This window comes from Lithobates pipiens, unplaced genomic scaffold (genome assembly GCF_037356315.1).
Source record: "Lithobates pipiens isolate NorthernLeopardFrog02 unplaced genomic scaffold, aLitPip1_a1.2 Scaffold_13, whole genome shotgun sequence".
Lineage (NCBI taxonomy): Eukaryota > Metazoa > Chordata > Amphibia > Anura > Ranidae > Lithobates > Lithobates pipiens.
Window position 1 is genome coordinate 386,980,501 of NW_027507718.1, and position 20,603 is coordinate 387,001,103.

A 20,603-nucleotide genomic window follows, 5' to 3' on the forward strand; every position below is an offset into this window, starting at 1 on the left:
CTAAGACGGAAAGGCAGAGCTACAAACTGAAAATTAAGATTTTCTATCTCAAAGTGTAGATATTTCTGGTGTGCGGGAAAAATAGGTACATACATAGAGGCAAGCATCCTTGATGTGGATTGACGCTAGTATTTCTCCACCTTGTAGAATGGAGACCACTGATTGGATTGACTCTATGCAATAAGAGCGGATATTCAAAAACCGGTTTAGATCTTTGAGATCTAAAATGGGTCTGACATCCCTGTTTGGTTTTGGTACCATGAAAAGGTTTGACTAAAACCCTAACACCTGCTCTTCCACGGGGACCATCGATATCACCTTTTGAGGTAAAAGATGGTCCAAAGCTTGAAAGAGACTTTTTTCTCTGGATCCCTGGGAGCGTTTCTTTGAGAAAACGAGGAAACGGAACTCTAGTTTGTAACCTAGAGATATTGAGGAAGCCACCCTTTTGACGCTCTTCCTGCCAGACCCTTGAGAACTGCAGACATTTTCTTTCCACTTGAGCAAGCCGGGCCACCCCTTCATAAGGAGGTCTTAAATTTGTTTTGTGTGTTTCCTTCCCCATGGCCTCTTTTGCCCCTGGGATTGACCCTGAGGTTTACTTCTTAAACTTGAAAGGTAGTGGCCATCGTGACTGTCTGGAGACTGATGCTTCTGGCACTGGAGAAGACGCTTGCTTAACCACTTCCCGACTGCCTCACGCAGATATACTGCAGCAGAAGGGTGCGTACAGGCAAAATCACGTACCTGAATGTTGCCCTTTAAGAGGCAGCTCGCGTGCGGGTGTGGGTGGGCGCGCTCACCAGGAGCTTCGTCAGCATGATCGCGGGTCCCGCGGACATGATGTTCGCGGGGATACCTGCGATCGTCTGAGAGGAAGAACAGGCAAATGCTAATGTAAACAAGCATTTCCCCGTTCTGCCTAGTGACACTGACCATAGCTCCCTATAATCGGGAGCGGTGATCAGTGTCGTGTCACACACAGCCCCTCCCCTCCAAAGTTAGAATCACTCACACATTAAACCCTACAGCACCACCTAGTGGTTAACCCCATCACTGCCAATCACATTTACACAGTAATCAAGGCATTTTTAATTGCACTGATCACTGTATAAATGTGAATGGTCCCAAAAGTGTCCGATCTGTGCGCCATAATGTCGCAGTCATGATAAAAAAAAATAAAAAATAAAAATAAAAAAAAAGGATGATTGCTGCCATTACTAATAAAAAAAAAAAAAAAAAAATATATATATATTATTAATAAAAATGCCATAAAACTATCCCCCATTTTATAAAAGCTATAACTTTGTGCAAACCAAACGCTTATTGTGATTTTTTTTAACCAAAAATATGTACATGAATACGCAATGGCCTAAACTGAGGAAAAAATGTTTTTTTTTTAAATATATTTTTGGGGGATATTTATTACACCAAGTCAAAAAAAACCAAAATTGTTTTTTTTTGTTGTTTTTATAGCGCATAAAATAAAAACTGCAGAGGTGATCAAATACCACCAAAAGAAACCTCTATTTGTGAAGAAAAATAAATAAATAAAAACCACACACGTCAATTTTGTTTGGGAGCCATGTCTCATGACCGCGCAATTGTCAGTTAAAGCGACGCAGTGCCAAATCGCAAAAAATGCTCGGGTCTTTGGCCAGCCAAATGGTCCGGGCTTAAGTGGTTAAAAGAAAAACGCTTAACTCCTAACTGGCAAAAGGGAACTTTTCCCATTAGAAATTCTTTGCGATTTATCCAGAACGTCCCCAAACAGCTGTTCACCGTGAAATGGGCCCCGCAACTGATTCTGCTAATGGCAGCATGAATGTGGATCGGACCAATTCAGTAAGGGATTGTGCCATCAATCTTTCATATTGTGAACCAGATCCTTCCACATTTGAGCCCTCAGAAGAGGAGTCAGCCTCTTCCTGGTCCCCTGAGAGAAATTCCTCAGCTCCCACCCCCATTTTGAGGGTCCTGGGTAATGGAAGGGGACCTATCACTTTTAGTCCCACTCTGGGATGCAATTAAAGCATCAATCTACTGCTCGAACCCCAAGATAGTTGAGGAAAAAACCTTCAGTAAGATAGACAGGGGCTGCAGTGTTGAAAGCAGTTGCAATACCTGATGACCCACTCTGATCAGCCACCTCAGAACTCTCAGGGGAGGATGCCATTTTTTTTTTTTAAATGGTTCTAGGCTTTTTTTGTGGCTGAAGTCCTTCTTGAGCCCTTTTGTTTAGGTGTTTTTACACCCCTTCTGACCATAGCCCGATGCACAAAAGCAGAGGGCACTACCAGGAGGATCGCATCCACTGCTTGAGCAATAGTCCAGCCGCTGCTATTAATGCTCAGCCTTATGCCAATAGGAAATGCCTGTGTCACAAACCTCTTTCATGCCCCATCTTTGCTTGTATCCCTCCCACAATTTGCAGGCAGCACAAATTGAGTTTTTAAAACGCACTCCTGCCCAGTCCCCTCCGTTAGCTCTCTCCTTCCCTATGAAGAGGTGAGAGAGTTTAGCCCAGGTGGGAGCAAACCCCCCCCAAATCACCACCGGCTAGCAGGTCTGACCTGCTAGCGGGAGGAAAAAGCCTGCTGCTTCCTGACACAGCGTGATCTCTGAGGAAAGCAAGAGAAGGTACATGCTCCATACAGCCCCCAGTGGTGACACTTAGGCATGATAACATTTACTTTTTAAAGGAGACACTTCATAAGAAAATGTAAAAATTCCTTAGAAAACTCCACTTACCTTTCTCGCCGCAGGATTTTCTGTGGTAAAACCAACAGACCCAATCTTCACCCTTCACGGTGGGTTCTGTTAAACCTTCAGGAACCGGAACCCTTGGGAAACCCACCACTCCTGGACCCATAATAGCACTCCGCCAGTAAAACTTTATGGCTTTAAAATACCAAAAGTACTGGATCCCAGGGTCCAGCTTTCTAAAAAGAGAAGCGTTTTAGGCAAAAACTTTTTTCTTCAGACACGAGGCCCGGGTACCATTCAATATGGCCTAAAAGACACTTTGAATGGATCCAGCTGCATGGCTAGCCCCAGCAAGGATTGCTCCTGTGGAGCTCAGCACAGCTTTACTCGTGACCAAAACCTTAGGCACTGGAGAAAAAAAAAAAATAGGATTTTTAAAACCGCTTACCTGTGTTCCCTGATGTACATCAAAGAAAAGGATTTTACAGGTAAGCCGTTTTAAAAAGCTTAATATCTTTTCTTACATCAGGGGACTCGGAGCCATAGTAATAATAACTATGTGGGATGTCCCATAGATGTCCCTGATGATGCACCACCCAAAAGGGACTAATCGCCCTGGATGAGTGTGCTCTTAATAAGAGATGGAAGAATTTTCTTCTTTAAGCTGAAGCTTGATCAATCACTTGACAAACCCATTTGGAAAATAGTGGATCTTGATGCTGCCTGTCCACATCTTGGACCCTCTGGCAGTACAAACAAAACCTGTGTTTTGCGAACCTGAGCAGTCACCTTTAAATAGATTCTGATCGCTCTAATACATCAAGAGAATGTAGTGATTTCTCTTCCCCAGATTAAGGCTTCTGGGGAGAAAAAATAAATAAAAGGAAGAATAATATCTTGGTTTAAATGAAAACCTCTTACCACTTTTGGTAAGAATTCAGGATGAGGACATCAAACCACCTCATCCTTATGCATGACGAAATATGGCTCTTACAAGACAGAGCCATTAGTTCCGATACTCTTCTAGCAGAAGAAATGGCAAGCAAAAAAAGATCCTATTTTTTGTCAAAGAACCAAGAGAATTTCTCGTAAGGTTCAAACGGCCGATTCAGCAAAGCCGAAAAGTTCAATTTTAAATCCTAAGGATTTAAAGGTGCCTTGATAGGGGGATAAACTGTGTTACACCCTGAATAATCTACGCACCGAGAGTGGGAAGCCAGAGGCCATAGGAAAAGACTAAGCTTGCAACTAACGCTTATTACAAGAATAAAAACATAGTCAGCATATCACTGATGATTTGCGCCAAGCTCACCACCGATCAAAGTTCCTCCAAACAGACCGCTGTGATGAGTCCCGGGATGCCTATTGGCGCAAATTGTCAGTGATATGCTATGTTTTTATGCTTGTAATAAGCTGCATTTTATTGGGGGGGAGAGATAGTGTTGTACCTTTTATTTAAATCGGAAAGTGATCAGACCCCCCCCCCCCCCTCTTACCTGAAGGTCTCAGCTAGTTTGAACGGAGAGGAGAGTGGAGCATCTGCTGTTTCCAGCTTCAGAATGGTGAGTGCTTAATACAGCCTTCAGTAGCGACATATAGACATGACATGACAACACAATACATGGAAGGAGAGATTCCTGAGAAAATCTCCCCTACCTTTTCTCGCAGGAGGGTTTATCAGAGATAAAAAAATCCAATCTTCACCCTTCACGGTAGGCTCAGACCTTGAAAGGAAACCTTCAGGAACAGGGGTACACTCAGGTAATCCCGCAATCCTGGACCTGCGAGAAGACCCTGCCAGTAAACTTTTATTGGCCTTACTACCAAAAAGTACTGGATCCCAGGGCCCAGCTTTAAAAGCAATCGCAAGCAAAACCTCGTGTCTTCGGATGATGAGGCCCTGGGAACCATTCATTTAGTCCATTACGGAAACATCAGAACGGATCCGGTCAGGGTGGCTGGCTCTCAAAGGATTACTGCCCGTGGAGCTCAGTACACACATCCTTACATGTGTCTAACACCTTAGACAGTGGCGAAAAAACTGAGGACTCCTAGTAATGAGAGGAGTTATATGGGGAAAGTTCAAGCCTTAAGGGGCATGCCAGTGTCCAGTAACTGATACGCCGATATAACCCACGTGGTTATTACTGTGGCTCTGTGTCCCCTGATGTAAGAAAAGAAACTGAGGTACTCCCATAGTGGTAGGGGTTATATAGGGAGTGGTCTTCCTGTCTTAGGGTGTGCCAGTGTCCATCACCTGAAGGTGGCCTATAACCCACATAGTAACTACTATGGCTCTGTGTCCTGTGATGTACGATAATAAAAACAACTGTAGGCCAGCCCAGGGTAAAATCTTCTCCTACTACCATCATGCCTCTGTTTTTCGTAGCAAAGCAGTACCAAGAGCATGATCATAAACACAGATGGGCGACTCCTGTGTTCCTCAATGGACTCCAAGAAGAATTTTTGGCAAGTACAAAAGTAGATACAGAAAGTCTTTAACCTCTGGGACATCCCAACAGAGAGAAGGGTAACATAGTAAACAAAGGCCCAAGAAAACAACAGAAAACAAACCACCTGCTGTAATTCGTCTTAAAAAAAATAAAAATAAAAAAAAACAATGGCTGAGAGAAAAGACTTGGACAGCCTTAAAGGTTAAAGTGAACCCTCACATATACCCAGTGAAGTAAAAAGCCTCAGATGATACACAGGGATGAAACAAATCTCCCTACATAAGTTTTACATGTATATCTGCTATCTTCCGCTGTATATAGAAAGTTCACGTTACAGATTTTTTCTTCCTGTTCAGCACCGAGTATGAAGTCTGGGCACACAGCCAAGACAGCTGATTGGGGGAAAGCACCCCCCCCACTCCACATTGGCAAAGGAAGGAAATCACACGCAGAGCTGTGCTGTGAGACAGCAAGCTGTCCACTATTCTATATTCTATTTATAGCAACCTTCCATGACACAAAATTTCAGGCTGCTTTTATCTCCGGTGTCAAAGAACTTGTCTGAAGTTATTAGCTGATAACAGAGCTACAGAGCAGGAGAAAGCCATCGGACTCAGTGCTTTGGCGAAAGATAAGAAAAACACAACAGATTTATGTGCCCAGCTCAAATTTCATCAATCGGGTTTACATCCACTGTAAAAACTTTATGCAGCAGAGCTGAAGAAAAGACATTCTCTCCCCCCCCCCCCCCCCCCCCAGCAATCTAGAAGAAAACAAACCACTTCAACCCCGGAAGGTTTACCCCCAGGCCAAGTGCAAAATCCCCTGCCGCAGTACATGTACGTGGGGTGGTCCTGAAGTAGTTAAGGTTATCCTGGGCAGGCCTACAGTTTTCCCGTTTGCCAGTAGTGATGGGCTCAGGCGTGTTCGGATCATTGTCCCAACCCATCTGAGCAATCCTGCCAGGAAGCCATCACTGCACACCGCCAATCATAGGCATTGAGGCATTTCCCGGCCCACAGCTGCACATACACACGCCCCGATTAGGCTGCCTATGATTGGCGGTGTGCAGTGAGGGCTTCCCGATTGCTCAGGGGGGTTGGGACTACGATCCGAAACATGCCCGAGACCATCACTAATCCTCCTGTAAGCAGCAGTATAACCTGGAATTTAAAGAGGAGCTTTGCCAGATCATGAAAAAAATTATATAATAAAATAAACAAAAATGCACCCTTAAATTCTTTTAGAAATGGCAATATAAAATAAAGAAGCGGTCATTTTTTAAATGCAGGCTTAAGTTTACTGCAATACCTTTGTTTTTATCCCTTCACTACTGCGATTGTAGCAGCCATTTGCGGAGGAATCTCTCTTTTACAGTATGGATACCCTCCGCGCACACACACACTGATGCGTACAACTTTTTACCCAGTATTAATTTGTGTATGAGGTTTTAAATGCATTTGACTTTGACCTTGAAAGATATGTTCAAGTGCAATGCACTGCATTTATAGAATTTTAACAAACTAGTACAGAGAGACTGAAGGCTTCCCACTGTCTCTTTTGTAATCTAAAGCTTAGCCACATACAATGCAATCAACTGCATAGCCTTACCACACACCCAAATGATGTCACTCCTCCCTTCAGCCAAATCAAGTCAAATAAGAATAGCAAGATGCAATAAAAATATACTATAGCTTTCCAATACATAACAATGTATAGGCTCTTAGCCATGTCAGATAACAGGTAATATAACAGCATCTTCTACTCAACATACTTGATTTGTTTGATTCCTTTTTCTTAGGTGTTTTCTTTCCTTTAACTTTAGGTTTTGTCTTCTCATCAGTCTTCTGCAAAAAAGAAGGTGGTGGGGGTAACTTGATAAAAGTGCAGAAAAGATACTGTAAGTGAATGCCATATACTAAGATTTTTGTACCTTTCCCTAAAAGCTTTTTTCTTCTATTGAGGGACACAGGATAGTGGTAACTCCATGACAAGTGTGTGTTACACTGCCACCTATAGGAGGTTTGGATACTGGCAAACAAAATAAAGTTAAGACAGCCCCTATATAAACATTTTCATCAAAATTTTCATCAGCAGCCTTTTTACACTGACGAAAACCGAATCCGTTTTCATTAACCAGCGAAAATGTGAGGCAGGGACGTTTATCCACGTGAGCTTCCGGTTTCCAAAGACGGAGCTCCATCTGCTTCTGCTGCCAGCAAGAAAGCCAGTCAAGTCCATAGCGTGCTTTGCTTAGCAGTAGTTGCAGCATAGGGTTGCCAACTCATCCCTTTAAACCCGAACACATATGAATTACACACCTTGTGAGGCAAATTTAAACGCAGAGTTTAATTACCACCTTAATCAGCCACAGAACCTGTGTAATTAATGTGTTTGGTTTTAAAGGGATGAGGGGGCAATCCTAATCTAGCATTATAGGCCTCCGAGTCCTCAGACAACTCTCCAGAGCAGCACTGCGCCAACGGGAGTCCCAAGCCCGGCAACGGCCATCAAGGAGCAGAGAGCACTGAGTGACTGTGTACATCACTATTGCAGGCCTGAGACCTCCCCACAGACCACCGTCCAGAGCATTGAGTAGCATTACAGGCCTCCCCAGACTACTGTGCAACATTACAGGCCCCCTCAGACCACCGAGCAGAGCACTGTGCAGCATTACAGGCCTCAGACAGTGAATACTGCTGCCTTTTGCGGAACATACTAAATCCCTCCAGAGTGATACCATGTCCATATCCCTATCCTCTTTGATCTACTGAGCCACCTTGAGAACTTTAAACAGACACTAGTGACCAAGACCTGGCCCCAATTGCAAAGAAAATGAAGGGGAATGTACACCAGCGTTTTGCTTCACGCTTAGATCCAACTGATGCGTTCTTGCCACTTGCTGCAGCTGCTTGTTTTGTCAAACCTACTGTCTGTGAAACCCTTGTTGATGTAGCAGATTAGAATATTCAGGAACTGCTTAAAAAGGCAGGAGTATGCCATAAGAAAATCCACATTGCCCCACACAGAGAGGGTATTCTGTGTCACAGGTGACCTCTGTAGAGGCCAGCAGAATAGAGCAAGAGTCATGTTGTACAAAGTGCTTTCCTTAAAATGATTTGAAACAAATAGAAATAGACATACCTGGAGAATAAAAACACTTCCAACATAAGAAGCATACCTAATACTTGGGGGTTGTGCTCATTGTGATAAGAAGAATCAATATTTTCAACAGTTTTAATTGTAAATTTAAAGAAAAATGCGCAGGCCACAAATGCCATTAGTATATGGAACTAGAACCATAACTATTAACTCTCTTAGCTTTGACAACTTTGACACTAGATGTAGATATCACACTAATGAAAAATAAAAATAGATTAGTAACTGTCAAAAAGGGCAGCCTTATGTCAGGGTCCTGCCCTTGGTAGTCTTTTTAGCGTGATATTTACCTCTATTGTCATTGTGAATGCTGAGGAGAGAGGAGTTGATAAAAAAGTGATGACTAATCCACATACTAATGGCATTATTGTAGATTGCACTTTTTCTTTGCATGTATCCTGAGAATTAGAACTGTTGAAATAATAAACTGACAGTATTACCCTTGGGTATTGATTTATTATGCTGTGCCAGACTGCCAGTGACAGTGCAGCATGCTTGTAGCTGCTGAAATGTTTTGCTGTGTTCTGTTCAGTTTCTTGAACGGACTGTTAAATTTCATGTAAATGTGCACTGCATGGTGGCATCTTCATGCAAATATTTTTTGTTTTAACATTACACTTCTATCAAAAAAGCAATATTATTGTAAATGAACTTGTTATATAACGTCTTTATTTAAGTAAAGCTAACTAAATTTGTGTCTTTATGTTCAAACCGTAATACCATAAACACATTCGATTTTTCACTCCAGGAGTATATAATGAGTTTGGAAATTGTAGAGAAATGCTTAAATAATGCATTATAATTTAACCAAACCCATTTGATTCTAGACGACTAAAATTTGTTTTGGTCAACTAAAATGTACTGGAGATTTTAGTCGACTAAATCAATTGCAGATGACAAAAAAAAAAAAAAAAAAAAAAAAAAAAAGAAGAAGAAGAAGGGGGGGGGGGGGGGGGGAACTTAAAACTAAAATGGCATTTTAGTCAAAAGGCCAAGACTAAAATGTAATCAAAATGTGCTACCAAAATCAACACTACTGTAGCTTGGTGCAGAACAGCCCCATTCCCCAGTTGCTTTTATAGCTGTACCTCGTAGACTATCACAGTCTACCATCCACTCAAGTGGCAGATCTAGAGGCTAAAAATCCTCTGTCTTTTCTGCTCACCCATCTACTTGAAGGTTCACCCATCTTTTTCTAAGTGGGAGGCTGTCTGTTCTGTTGTTCCTCTTCACACCTCATCCCTTTATGTAGCAATTTAGTGGCTTATTTCCATTGGAACCATTTTTCCCACTGCTACCTTGACCTTCTGACACCAGAGTCTTCAATGTACTTTAAAAGTTTTTTTACTCTCTACCCATGGTATGAACGTTATGTCCTCCCTACTGTCCCGTTTTCTTGCCTCTCCATCATAGAATGCATTGGACACCGAATAATCATTGTTCTGGCGTCTCAAAGTTGCTGCTAAAAAAAGGCATATTTTCTCTACACTTCTTAAGTATATCAGATCCTTCCCATTCCTCCCTTCATAGAATCTCTGGGATAATCTGGAAACACCTTCCCCCATAGATCCCCTTCTCGTGCTATTGGGTGAAAATCACAGTACGGGCTAGCTTGCAACTTACCATTCCAGCAGCGTGTAAGTACGTTTTCCAAAGCCAAGCTGTGGAAATACGAATATATTCAGCCCAAAGGCTAAGGCCCCTTTCACACTTGTGCGACTTGACCTTCGACTTGGGAGTGCAAAGTTGCATGACCCCATGATTCCCAATGATAACCATTCATATCTGTGGGACTTCAAGTCGCACCTATGTCACAAGCAGTCCCTGTACTACTTAGGTCCGACTTTGATGCGAGCTGAGGTCCATAGATCTCAAGTTTACACAGGCATTTCCTGAAATTGCGGAAAAATCACAGCCATAAAAAAAAAAAAAAAAAAAAAAAAAAAAAAATAAAATCGCACGACTTTCAAGTCACGGCGGTGTAAAAAGGGGCCCAACTCCCAAAGTTGAGAAAAGGTATTCAGCAGTTTATATTTACTAAAATAATTGCATTTCCATATTCTGTGTACTGTGGGAGGCCAGATATAGTGAATGCAGTGTCCAGGGTTTAGGAACACTTCAGTGCTTGCCGCCCGCCCACCATCAAAGAACGGCGGGAGGTGCGGCACTTGTTCTGGGAGAATGGGCGTGCAACAATCGTGGCTGCACCGTATTGCTAGGACATGGCACGACCCCAATCTCTGTAAAGAGCCGCGTTAGCGGCTCTTTAACCATGTGATCAGCTGTGTCCAATCACACCCGGTCACATGTAAACACAGCGATGCCAGTAACCTGCTCTCCTCCCAGTGACAGAGTGTGTGGCAAGGAGAGCCGATCAGCGGCATCTCCACGCAGTGGGATATCTAGGAATGTAATCAGGGCACTGATCATCGGTGCCCTGATAACAATATAGAAATACAGGGTCACCAATCAGTGCCCACCAGTGGCAGCAATCAGTGCTTTCGATCAATGCCCATCAGTAATGCCCACCAGTAACCATAAGTGCGGCATATTAGCGTGCCCACCAGTGCCGCCTATCAGCGTGGCATATTAGTGCCTCCTCAGTGGCCACAAGTGCCACCTCATCAACTGCCCACCAGTTCAGCCTATTAGTGCACATCAGTGAAGGCGAAAAATTACTTGGTTACAAAATGTACTGACGGGGGGGGGGGGGGGGACAAAAAAAAAAAAAAAAAAAAAGTGTGACCGGACGACCAAGTCGCCATCTTACACACCTGGGAGACAAACGCTATAACACCAGATCAGACCCCACGGAGGCAGCGGTGGTCGAACCGGAGGGACTAAGTGTCGAACCCCTTGCACAAAGGTACTCACCAATGAGTGAGTCGTGAAAGGGCATTGGAAAAAGACAGCCAAGGCTGATATCTGTCCCTTGATGGTGCTTAAGGCAAGTTTCTGATCCACTCCTCGCTGCCAAAGCAGCAGGATCCTGGAAACTGAATAAGTGCGCGGATGCCACCCCATCTCCTCACACCTGGAGATGTAAACCTTCTGAGATGGTAAATCCGAGAAGAAGACTTCCGTGCCCTCAGCATAGTAGAAATTACAGTCTGAAAGACTTCGGTCCTTTAGCACCTGGTTTTTAACAGCCATGCCATGAAGTATCAGACCTTGTGCTAGAAGGTGCTCCCGCAGCGGGAGCCGCCAAGAAGCATCCGCCTACCTTCATACTAGGTCGGCATGCCAAGGACGCCAAGGCCAATCTGGGGCAATCAGAATTACTGTAATCCCCTCGGCCTCCTAAATCAGCCGATAATGCCCCCATGGAGCCACCAACGCGTCCACCCAGGGGTCTCTTGTCCTGGACACAAACCTCTGCACCTACCGATTGAGTAGAGAGACCAAGAGGTCCACATCTGGTGTGCCCCACCTTAGGCAAAGGAGCTTGAATACCTCTGGATGCAACGACCATTCCCCTGGGTCCAGCATCTGAAGACTTGGGTAGTCCGTCTGCCAGTTTTCTATGCCCAGGATATATATGGCCGACAGGGCCGGCACGTGTCGCTCTGCCCACTGGAGGATGGGAGCGACCTCCCGTGCTGCAGCTGGACTCCTTGTTCCTCCTTGATGGAAGACGTATGCCACCGCCGTGGCGTTGTCTGACTGGATCCCGATTGGACGCCCTTGTAGCCTCATTGACCATGTGGAGAGGCAAAATCTGATCGCCCGAAGCTCGAGCACATTGATCGGCAGTTGGGAATCTTCCCGCGACCAAAGGCCCTGGGTCAACTGTACTCCCAGCACTCCCCCCCAACCGGTCAGGCTGGAGACCGTTGTGATCACCGTCCAATTGAGAGGAAGGAACGATCTCCCGGACCGAAGGGCCAGAGATCTCAGCCACCAGAGAAGGGAATCCTTGACTAACTGGCTCACCCGAATTTGACAATCCAGGGATAATGGATGGTTCCATTTTGACAAAATCTCCTTCTGCAAGACTTGAGTGTGAAATTGAGCGTACAGTACCGCCTTGAAAGAAGCTACCATGAGGCCCAGAACACTCAGTGCAGGGACAACCACCTGCGGTTCAACAACTTCACTGCAGGTTGTCTGAAGGGAGAAAAACGCTCGCTTCTGAGGAGTCCAACAGCAAGCCAAGTTATTCCAGGCGTTGGGTCGGCACTAACACCGACTTCTTTAGGGTTCAGCACCCAACCAAACTCCCAGAGAGTCTGCATGGCGATCGCTACAGCCTCCCTTATTTCTGAGGCGGAAACTGCTCTCAGAAGGAGGTCATCTAGGTAACCCACAATTGCAATCCCACGTTGCCTTAACAGCAGCAGAATTGGAGCCAGCACTTTGGTAAGGACTCTGGGTGCTGATGCCAGGCCAAAGGAGAAATCTACAAACTGACAGCGCTCTTTTCTTCGACTGCAAATCGCAGAAACCACTGATGCCTGAGGCATATGTGTACATGGAAATACGTGTCCTGGATATCCAGGGACACCAGGAAGTCCCCCTGATGGAGTGCAGTGACCACAGAGCGAACTGATTCCATCCTGAACCTTTGCACTTTCACAAAGCTGTTGAGGGCCTTCAAGTCCAGGATTGGATGTACTCCTTCCTTTTTGGGGACTAGAAACAGATTGGAGTAGAATCTCAGAAACCTTTTCAGCGATGGTAGAGGTACTCACCCCGCGTAGTAGCATGTCCTGTACTGCCCAGAACTGGGCTTCCCGATGAGCTGGAAATAGAGGTAGGTTGGAGGGAAAAAAAAATAAAAAAATCCGTTTGGTGGACAAGAAAGAAACTATCTTGTATCCCGATGAAAACAGTTTCCAGACCTACTGGTCGGACAGTAGAGAGGTGCACTGGGCTGCAAACTCCCGAAGGTGACCCATCCCCACCCGAGAGTTGTGCAGGGGCAAACTTTCATGCGGTAACATTTTTGCTTTCAGACTTTTCTGGCTTGTCTTGTCGATCCGGGCGGGCGAAAAAGCGGTTTCTGAGTGGGAAAAAAAAAAAGGGGGCCTTTGCTTATGGCGTGGTTCCTTACCCATTCTGGGAGCAACGTACTCTTCCCACCGGTAACATTTTGTTAATGTCATCCAGCGAAGCTCCAAAAAGCCTCTCACCTTGAAAAGGGCAGATCCGCCAGGGCTTTTTTTTTTTTGATGCCTGGTCCGCAGACCAGCATTTCAGCCAAATCAGGCACCGTAGCACTACTGCTGATACTGATGCTCTAGAGAGCGGGGGGGACCGTATCCAGGGCCTCATCCCAGACATACTTAAGGACATGTACCAACTGGTCTGCCATATTTACGCAGACCGGGGGAGACTGTTGTGTCTCCAATTCGTGGTGTAACAGCTTTGTCCATTAAGCGTCTGCGACACCAAGGCTGTGGTCAGCACAGGTTGTAACGCTGACCCCACTACCGTAAACATGGACCGGGCCACTGCTTTGGCCCTCCTGTCGGCAGGATCCTTGAAGGCAGGAGTCCCTTCTACCGAAATCTAACCTGGATACCGGAGGAGACTTTCATTTTTTCGCACCGCCATTCTTCTTGGGACTGAAAAGGCCCACTGCGGACTCCCCCATTCCTAGTAGATTAACTTTTCAAAACAAGTCAAATACGGAAACACCTTAAGTGTGCTGGCCGGTTTGCGGGACCACCACCTCAGCAGAGGTTCCTGCTGCATCCTGCATTTTCAGGGTATCCCGCACAGCAGTGATAAGTGCTCCTGCTAGCTAACCTGGACACAGAGTCAGTCTCACTGTCCGAACGGTCCTGGTCCGCATCCTCTGACATGTCAGAACAGGGGCCGTCAGTGACCGCAGGACCAGAGTCTGAATCAGAGCTCTCCCCAGAGGACGGGACAGGATGGGCAGGGGGCGTTTTTACCCCCATTGCGCCTGCACACTGCTTCCACCCTGGCAACAAAGGAATCCAGGACCGCCATAGGCACCACATTTTTTGCAGGTGAGCCGGCTGAAATAGCAGGGATGCCTGGGGAAGAAGCACCTGACGCCATGCTGACCCTCACTCGCCTGCCACAACTTAGGGACTTAAGGCAAGGTACACAAATACCACCCTCCTAGCTGCTCACAGACTGAGGGGCCCCTCCGCAGGACTCACCACCCTGACCAAGTTCTGCCACTGACCGCTCTGCCCTGTTTCAGTCACAGAGTGCTCACAGTGAAAACCACGCTGATCTGAGGTACACAGACCCAGCACTAGAGGTAAAAACTCACCAAGAAAACGGCCTCCGAACCTTCTAGAAAGTGGCCAACAGCCATACACTGCACAAGACTACAGCAAAATGGTGGCGCCTCTCCTGGGGTAAATTTACTCCGGCACCTCACAGCGCAGTAAAAAAGGGGAAAAAAAAAAAATAATGGACCCCAACAGCCAGCGCATCCCTGCCAAAGCTCGGAGCCCCCCGGCCTAGGTACATACATCGCACCTCATGCCCAGTCACACAGCGGCCCCAGCTGAGGTAATGAGGGATAGGGAGAGAGGAACGGGAGAGTGAGAGACCCCTTAGTCGACCTCCCAGGGAATGCCCAGCTGCTCTATCCTGCTGATGCAGGGAGAGCCGTACTTATCCTTCCTCTCAAAATTGCTGGACGCATTCCGCCACAGACCCATCACCTGAGCAGTATGGGGTGGCTGCTGGCCACGGCACACTGACACGGACAGCAGTAGCCCAGTCATATGTGTGTCCCGGAGCATATAGCTCACTGGCCGCCCCTGGAGCAGAAGGGGCAGGTCATGGCCGACCCAGCGCGTAGCTAGGCTCTGCTCACGCTCGATGGCCAGGCTGGGGAGACTACAAGGATCTATATTATCCAGCCTGTCACCCAGCCGGCTGTTGATAGTAGATCATAGAATCAAAAATTGTAGAAAAAAAAAAATCCCAGGACCAATAGTCCCCTCAGGGAGCCAGGTCCTTCTACACTAGGCAGAAAAAAAAACTGCTGCGGGAAGCAGGGTGAGGGGTTACAGCCAGAGGAGCCTGGATGCTGCTGTGCAGTCTTGCCTTTTTTTACATGTGTTAAATGTTCTGCCTAGTCCTCTCCTGAAGTGGCATGATAACCCTAAGGTCAAGAATTAAAGGAGCTGGATCCGTCAATGAACGAAAGAGAAACATTTTTTTTGTAAAAAATAAAAAACCCAGCAGTGATTAAATACCACCAAAATAAAGCTATATTTGTGTGAAGAAAACTATAAAAAATGTGTTTGGGTACAGTGTAGCATGACCGCGAAAATGTCAAAGTGCGACAGCTCAGAAAGCTGAAAAATAGCTTGGGCAGGAAGGGGGCTGTAAGTGCCATGTAGGCAAGTGGTTAAGCAAGGTTTTATATGAAATAGATTGTGTTTGAAAATAAACTTATACTTTAGCATTATTAACAAAGTCTGTGGCTTAAAGCGATATTAAAGCCTTGGGGGTTTTTTTTTTTTTATTAACAGCCCAGATCCTCTTTTCTCGGGCCCCTCCTTTCTGCCTGTTTCCTCCACAGCAAGCAGCTTGCTCTGGGGGAACCAAAGCAGGCACACTCCTGAGCCACGGCTTTGTATCCATTCACAAACAGAACCGCGACTCGGTCCCACTCCCTCCATCTCCTGATGTTGGGGGGGGGGGGCCTGAGGGGAGAGCTGCACACAGGTTTTTTACCTTCATACATACAATGAAGGTGAAAAAACTTGTGCCTTTACAACCACTTTAAGGCCTCTGTAATCTCCTGCACTGTTATACTTTAGAACAATGCACTATGGCTGTCAAGCCTTTGGCTGTGACAGGTTTGGTTAAGGAAATTGTAAAAAAGTCCCAAAACACTTTCTTGTAATACATAATACTATGAAAAGCAAAATCGCATAGCAAGTACTTTTAAAACAACCGAGGATCAATTTTCTAAAAAGGATATGTTCACCTTCGAAACATGTATGACATTTTTAGGGTGGAACATGTACGACCCAATTTTTTTTTTTTTAGGGTGGAACATGTACAACCCATTTTTAGGGTGGAAATGCAATGCGTTTCAGCATTTGCAGCCTTTCCCCCCACTCACCAATCTCTGTGACAGTGGGCCGGGGATCTTCTCTCCGTATCCACTTTCACTATTTGAAAGCAGCGCAGGGTTCCGCCCACATAGTCGTATTATTTATTCACAGTTTTCTGTTTTCCTTTATAGTTTTCAATGAGCTGTGAGGGCACTGGTGAGCATTCTCATAGTCCATTGATCTTCCAGCTTTCCGTTAACTGCCTGCACGGGGCACACCAAGTCTGCAGAAGCTTGACATTGCACTTGTGATCTGCTGATCAGGGGTGCAATGCTTTGTTGGCTCCTTAGAAGAAGAATAAATGCACATTGTGTAACCACTTGCCTACTGGGCACATGCACCCCCTTCCTGCCCAGGACAATTGCGCGCTCATGCAACACTGTACCCATATGATATTTTTATAATTTTTCACACAAAAATAGAGCTTCTTTTGGTGTTATTTAAAGTGGTTGTAAGATTTTTTTTTCTTTTTTTGTTAAATAAAACAAACAGGTCATACTTGCCTCCGCTGTGCAGTTGGTTTTGCACAGAGTGGCCCCGAGCCTCCTCTTCTAGGGTCCCTCCATGGTGCTACTGTCTCCTCCTCTCCGAGTGCCCATTAGGAGAAGCGCTCTACTTCGTGGACACCTGTGTGGGCGCACTCCCATGTTCTTTGTCTATTCACACAGAAAGCAGGACTCAGTCCCGCCCACCCAGGTCACTGGATTTGAGTGACAGCAGCGGGAGACGAGACACTGGCTTTTGTTACTGTGCTCGTCCCCAAGGCAAGATAAGAGTGGGTACAGGTAAGTAAAACGGGGGGGGGGCTGCAGCATTACAGGAGTTTTTTTCTATGCATTGGAGGTGCAAAACGAGGGTTTACAACCCCTTTAATCACCACTGGGGTTTTGTATTTTTTTGACAAACAAAAAAAGACCAAAAATTTTGAAAACAAAAACAGTTTTCATGATATGTTATAAAATTTTGCAAACAGGTAATTTTTCTCCTTCACTGATGTGCGCTGATGAGGCTGCACTGACAGGCGATGCTGATAGGTGGCACAGATGGGTGGCACTGGTTAGGAGCACCGTGTGGGACCTATGGCCCTTTTACAAAGGCCGGTAATCAGCTTGTTGTTTTCTCTTCATGCTGTCAGCGTGAGGAAAAAAATAAAAAAATAAATAGCCGATTACCAGCTTCTGTTGTCATTGGCTGACAGCTGATCACGTGGTAAAAGGGCCGGGATCTCAAAGCGCAACGCGAGCATGTCCATGTACACCCTCCCGGCAATTTAATCCTCCGCTGTAGCCATCTTTCAGCTATAGTGCAGGCTTCAAGTGGTTAACCTGCAAATATATGTGCATTTATTTTTATTTGTTAAAGGTGAATGGGTGAAGCTTGGGAGATGGGGGCATGACATCACACAATCCTTCTTGCGTCTCATGCTCCAAATTGCAGAACAAGTTCATCAAGCAGACAGACACAGCACCAGGGAGTGGACCCTCTTTTGTACAGAGTTATTACGAGGATTGTACATCTGTCTCCCCAACACAGCCTGTCACTCACAGGAGGGGTAGAGATCTGTCCCCTTATGTTTCCAGGTGTCGGCTTTACACTGTTTAGGGTACTGCAGAAAAGTTTACTAGACATCAGCACTGTATCAACATGCCAAAACTAAGCTCAAATACTTAGCACAGGGAAGATTTGTTGATTTTATTGATCACATTGTTCTTTTTTCAGGTTTACAACAGCTTTAAACACACCTCTATGAAAAACTTATTTTTGCAGCTCTGGCAGAAGCATACTGCATACCTTATCTGTGGCCTGTTCAGCAGGGGGCGTCTGCTGGGTTGACCCTGTTTTCGCTTCTTCTTCAGGCTCTGATCCACCTTTTCCTGAAGCCTCCAAATCTCTTACAGGTGTTGTAGTTTTTTGTGGAGTCTGAAAATAATTACACGATTTACAATGTTCCTTATGGAACTTATGAATAAAAAAATAAATACATTTTAGTACTAATATATACATAAACCAAACAATAGTGATACCTAGAGAATATAAACAATAATAATAATTATTATTATTATACACAATTTATATAGAGCATGGCTTTACAATGTAGAGGGGGGACAGCACAATTACAGTACAGTTCAATACAGAAGGGCCCTGCTCATAGAGCTTACATTCGAAGGTTAAAGCGACAGGATTTAGCCAGTGATTTGATGTGGGAGCTGAAGGAGAGATCAGAGTCGAGGATTACACCCAACACCCTGGTATGTGTGGAGGGATCAATTGTTGTGCTGTTGATCTTATTGGTAAAGTCATGGGAAGAGTAGATATAACAAGCTCAGTTTTAGAAAGATTGAGTTTGAGAAAGTGGCGTGACATCCATACCAATATGTCATTCAACAAGTTTGAGAACCATGAGGAGATCGAGGGGGTGAGTTGAGGAGCAGGGAGATAGATCTGGGTGTCATTGGAGGTTATCAACTGGTCCAGGGAAGAGGTATAGAGCGAGAAACAGGAGAATACAATATAATTCACAAATCTATATCCTAAATGTGCTAAATAGATCATTGGAATTCCTAGTGTAATACCTAGTGAATATATTCCCTAGATATCACTATAATTTGGTCTATGTTAGATGTCGACCGATATTTGGCATTTTTTAATTAATCAGCATCGGCCGATTGTGCTGAAAAAAGGCAGATAATATGTTCAGCCTGACTTACAAAAGACTTATGTAATAGAAGTCAATGTAAGTTGCCTGAAGTTATCAGTGAAGAGACTTTCCTCCTCTCTGGGCAGTCTGCCAAGAAAAGATCAAAGAGATACAATGTTTCTTCTTCAATGGACTGAACTCCCTGTGTAGGAGGAGTTCTCAGTTTAACCATTTAAAGACCAAATCTTTTCTGACACTTGTTGCTTACAAGTAAAAATCATGTATTTTCTGCCAAACATTACATACATACACACATACATACACACATACATACATACAGATCCTAGGGAATAAAATAGCGGTTGATGCAATATTTTATGTGATGCTGTATTTTGCGCAGTGGTCTTTCAAACACAATTTTTTTGGGAAAAAAATACAGATTAAAAATAAAATAAAAAAAACAATAAAGTTAGCCCTTTTTTTCATCCAAAAGTTTTGAGTACCTGTTTTTGTGTATTTAATATATAGTTTTTTTTTTTTCCTTTATCTAAATTATACATGCACATGAACTGATTGGAGGTTTGTTTTGTTTAATAAATGTTTAAATGTAAGAAATTTTCTGTATCACTTATTACTGAAGGCTGCTTTCACACTGGAGCTGGCAGGCGTTGATGGTAAAACGCTGCTAGTTTTAGCAGCACTTTACCGTCATTATAGCGGCGCTATTCCGCTGCTAACGTCCTGCCAGCGCATCTCCTCATTGTGAAAGCACTCAGGCTTTCACACTGAGACTGCAGGGGAGCCATTTTGAAGGCAATTTACAGGCACTATTTTTAGCCCAAAAGCACCCGAAAAGCACCCCAGTGTGAAAGGTGTCTAACTTAGATTTTATGAGATGAAGGGGAAATATAAATTAAAAAAAAAATAAAAAAAAAATAAAAAAAAAAATCAGCCTAACATATCGGCCCAAAAAAAAAATAACTAAATAAATCGGTATCATAATTAGCCATCGCCCGCCGCGATTTCTAAATATCGGCATCGGCCAGAGAAAAAAACATAACGGTCGACCGCTAGTCTATGTATTTAATTTCATTGGCACCATCTATTCTAGACTGACGTATTATTTGAGACCAGGGCCGCACTGATTTTTCCTTTTAGCAAAAATCTGAGTGGTAGCAGTCTGTGGACACCTATAGTTAGCAAGATTCCTTACCCTCTTTTTTTTCCCCCATTAATATTCTAGGCGCTGTATATTCGTGTCTTCAAAAAAAAGATAAATTGTTGCTTGTGCACCATTAACAACTTCTGGACCAAGCCTATTTCTGAAAATTCTTGTTTACAAGTTAAAAATCAGTATTTTTTGCTAGAAAATTACTTGGACCCCAAAACATTTAAATATATATATATATTTTTTTTAAGCAAAGACTCTGGAGAATAAAATGGCGGTTTTTGCAATTTTTTATGTCAACGGTATTTGCGCAGCGATCTTTCATGTGCATTTTTCTTGGAAAAACAACACTTCACTAAAGTTATAAAAAAAAAAAAGAGAAAAATAATAATAAATAAAAAACACAGTAAAGTTAGCCC

At 44.4% G+C, this 20,603-nt stretch overlaps 1 protein-coding gene across 4 annotated transcripts in view; it reads right to left on the bottom strand.

The window, feature by feature from the left end:
• CENPU (centromere protein U) overlaps nt 1-20,603 on the bottom strand; it is a 114,763-nt gene that overhangs the window by 64,275 nt on the left and 29,885 nt on the right. For all 4 annotated transcript variants that reach the window (XM_077477302.1, XM_077477303.1, XM_077477304.1 and 1 more), the window contains 2 exons: nt 18,170-18,298; nt 6,934-7,006 (listed from right to left, as the gene is read on the bottom strand). In XM_077477302.1, coding sequence (XP_077333428.1) covers nt 6,934-7,006; nt 18,170-18,298 — 202 coding nt within the window. The remainder of the gene's footprint in view (nt 1-6,933; nt 7,007-18,169; nt 18,299-20,603) is intronic.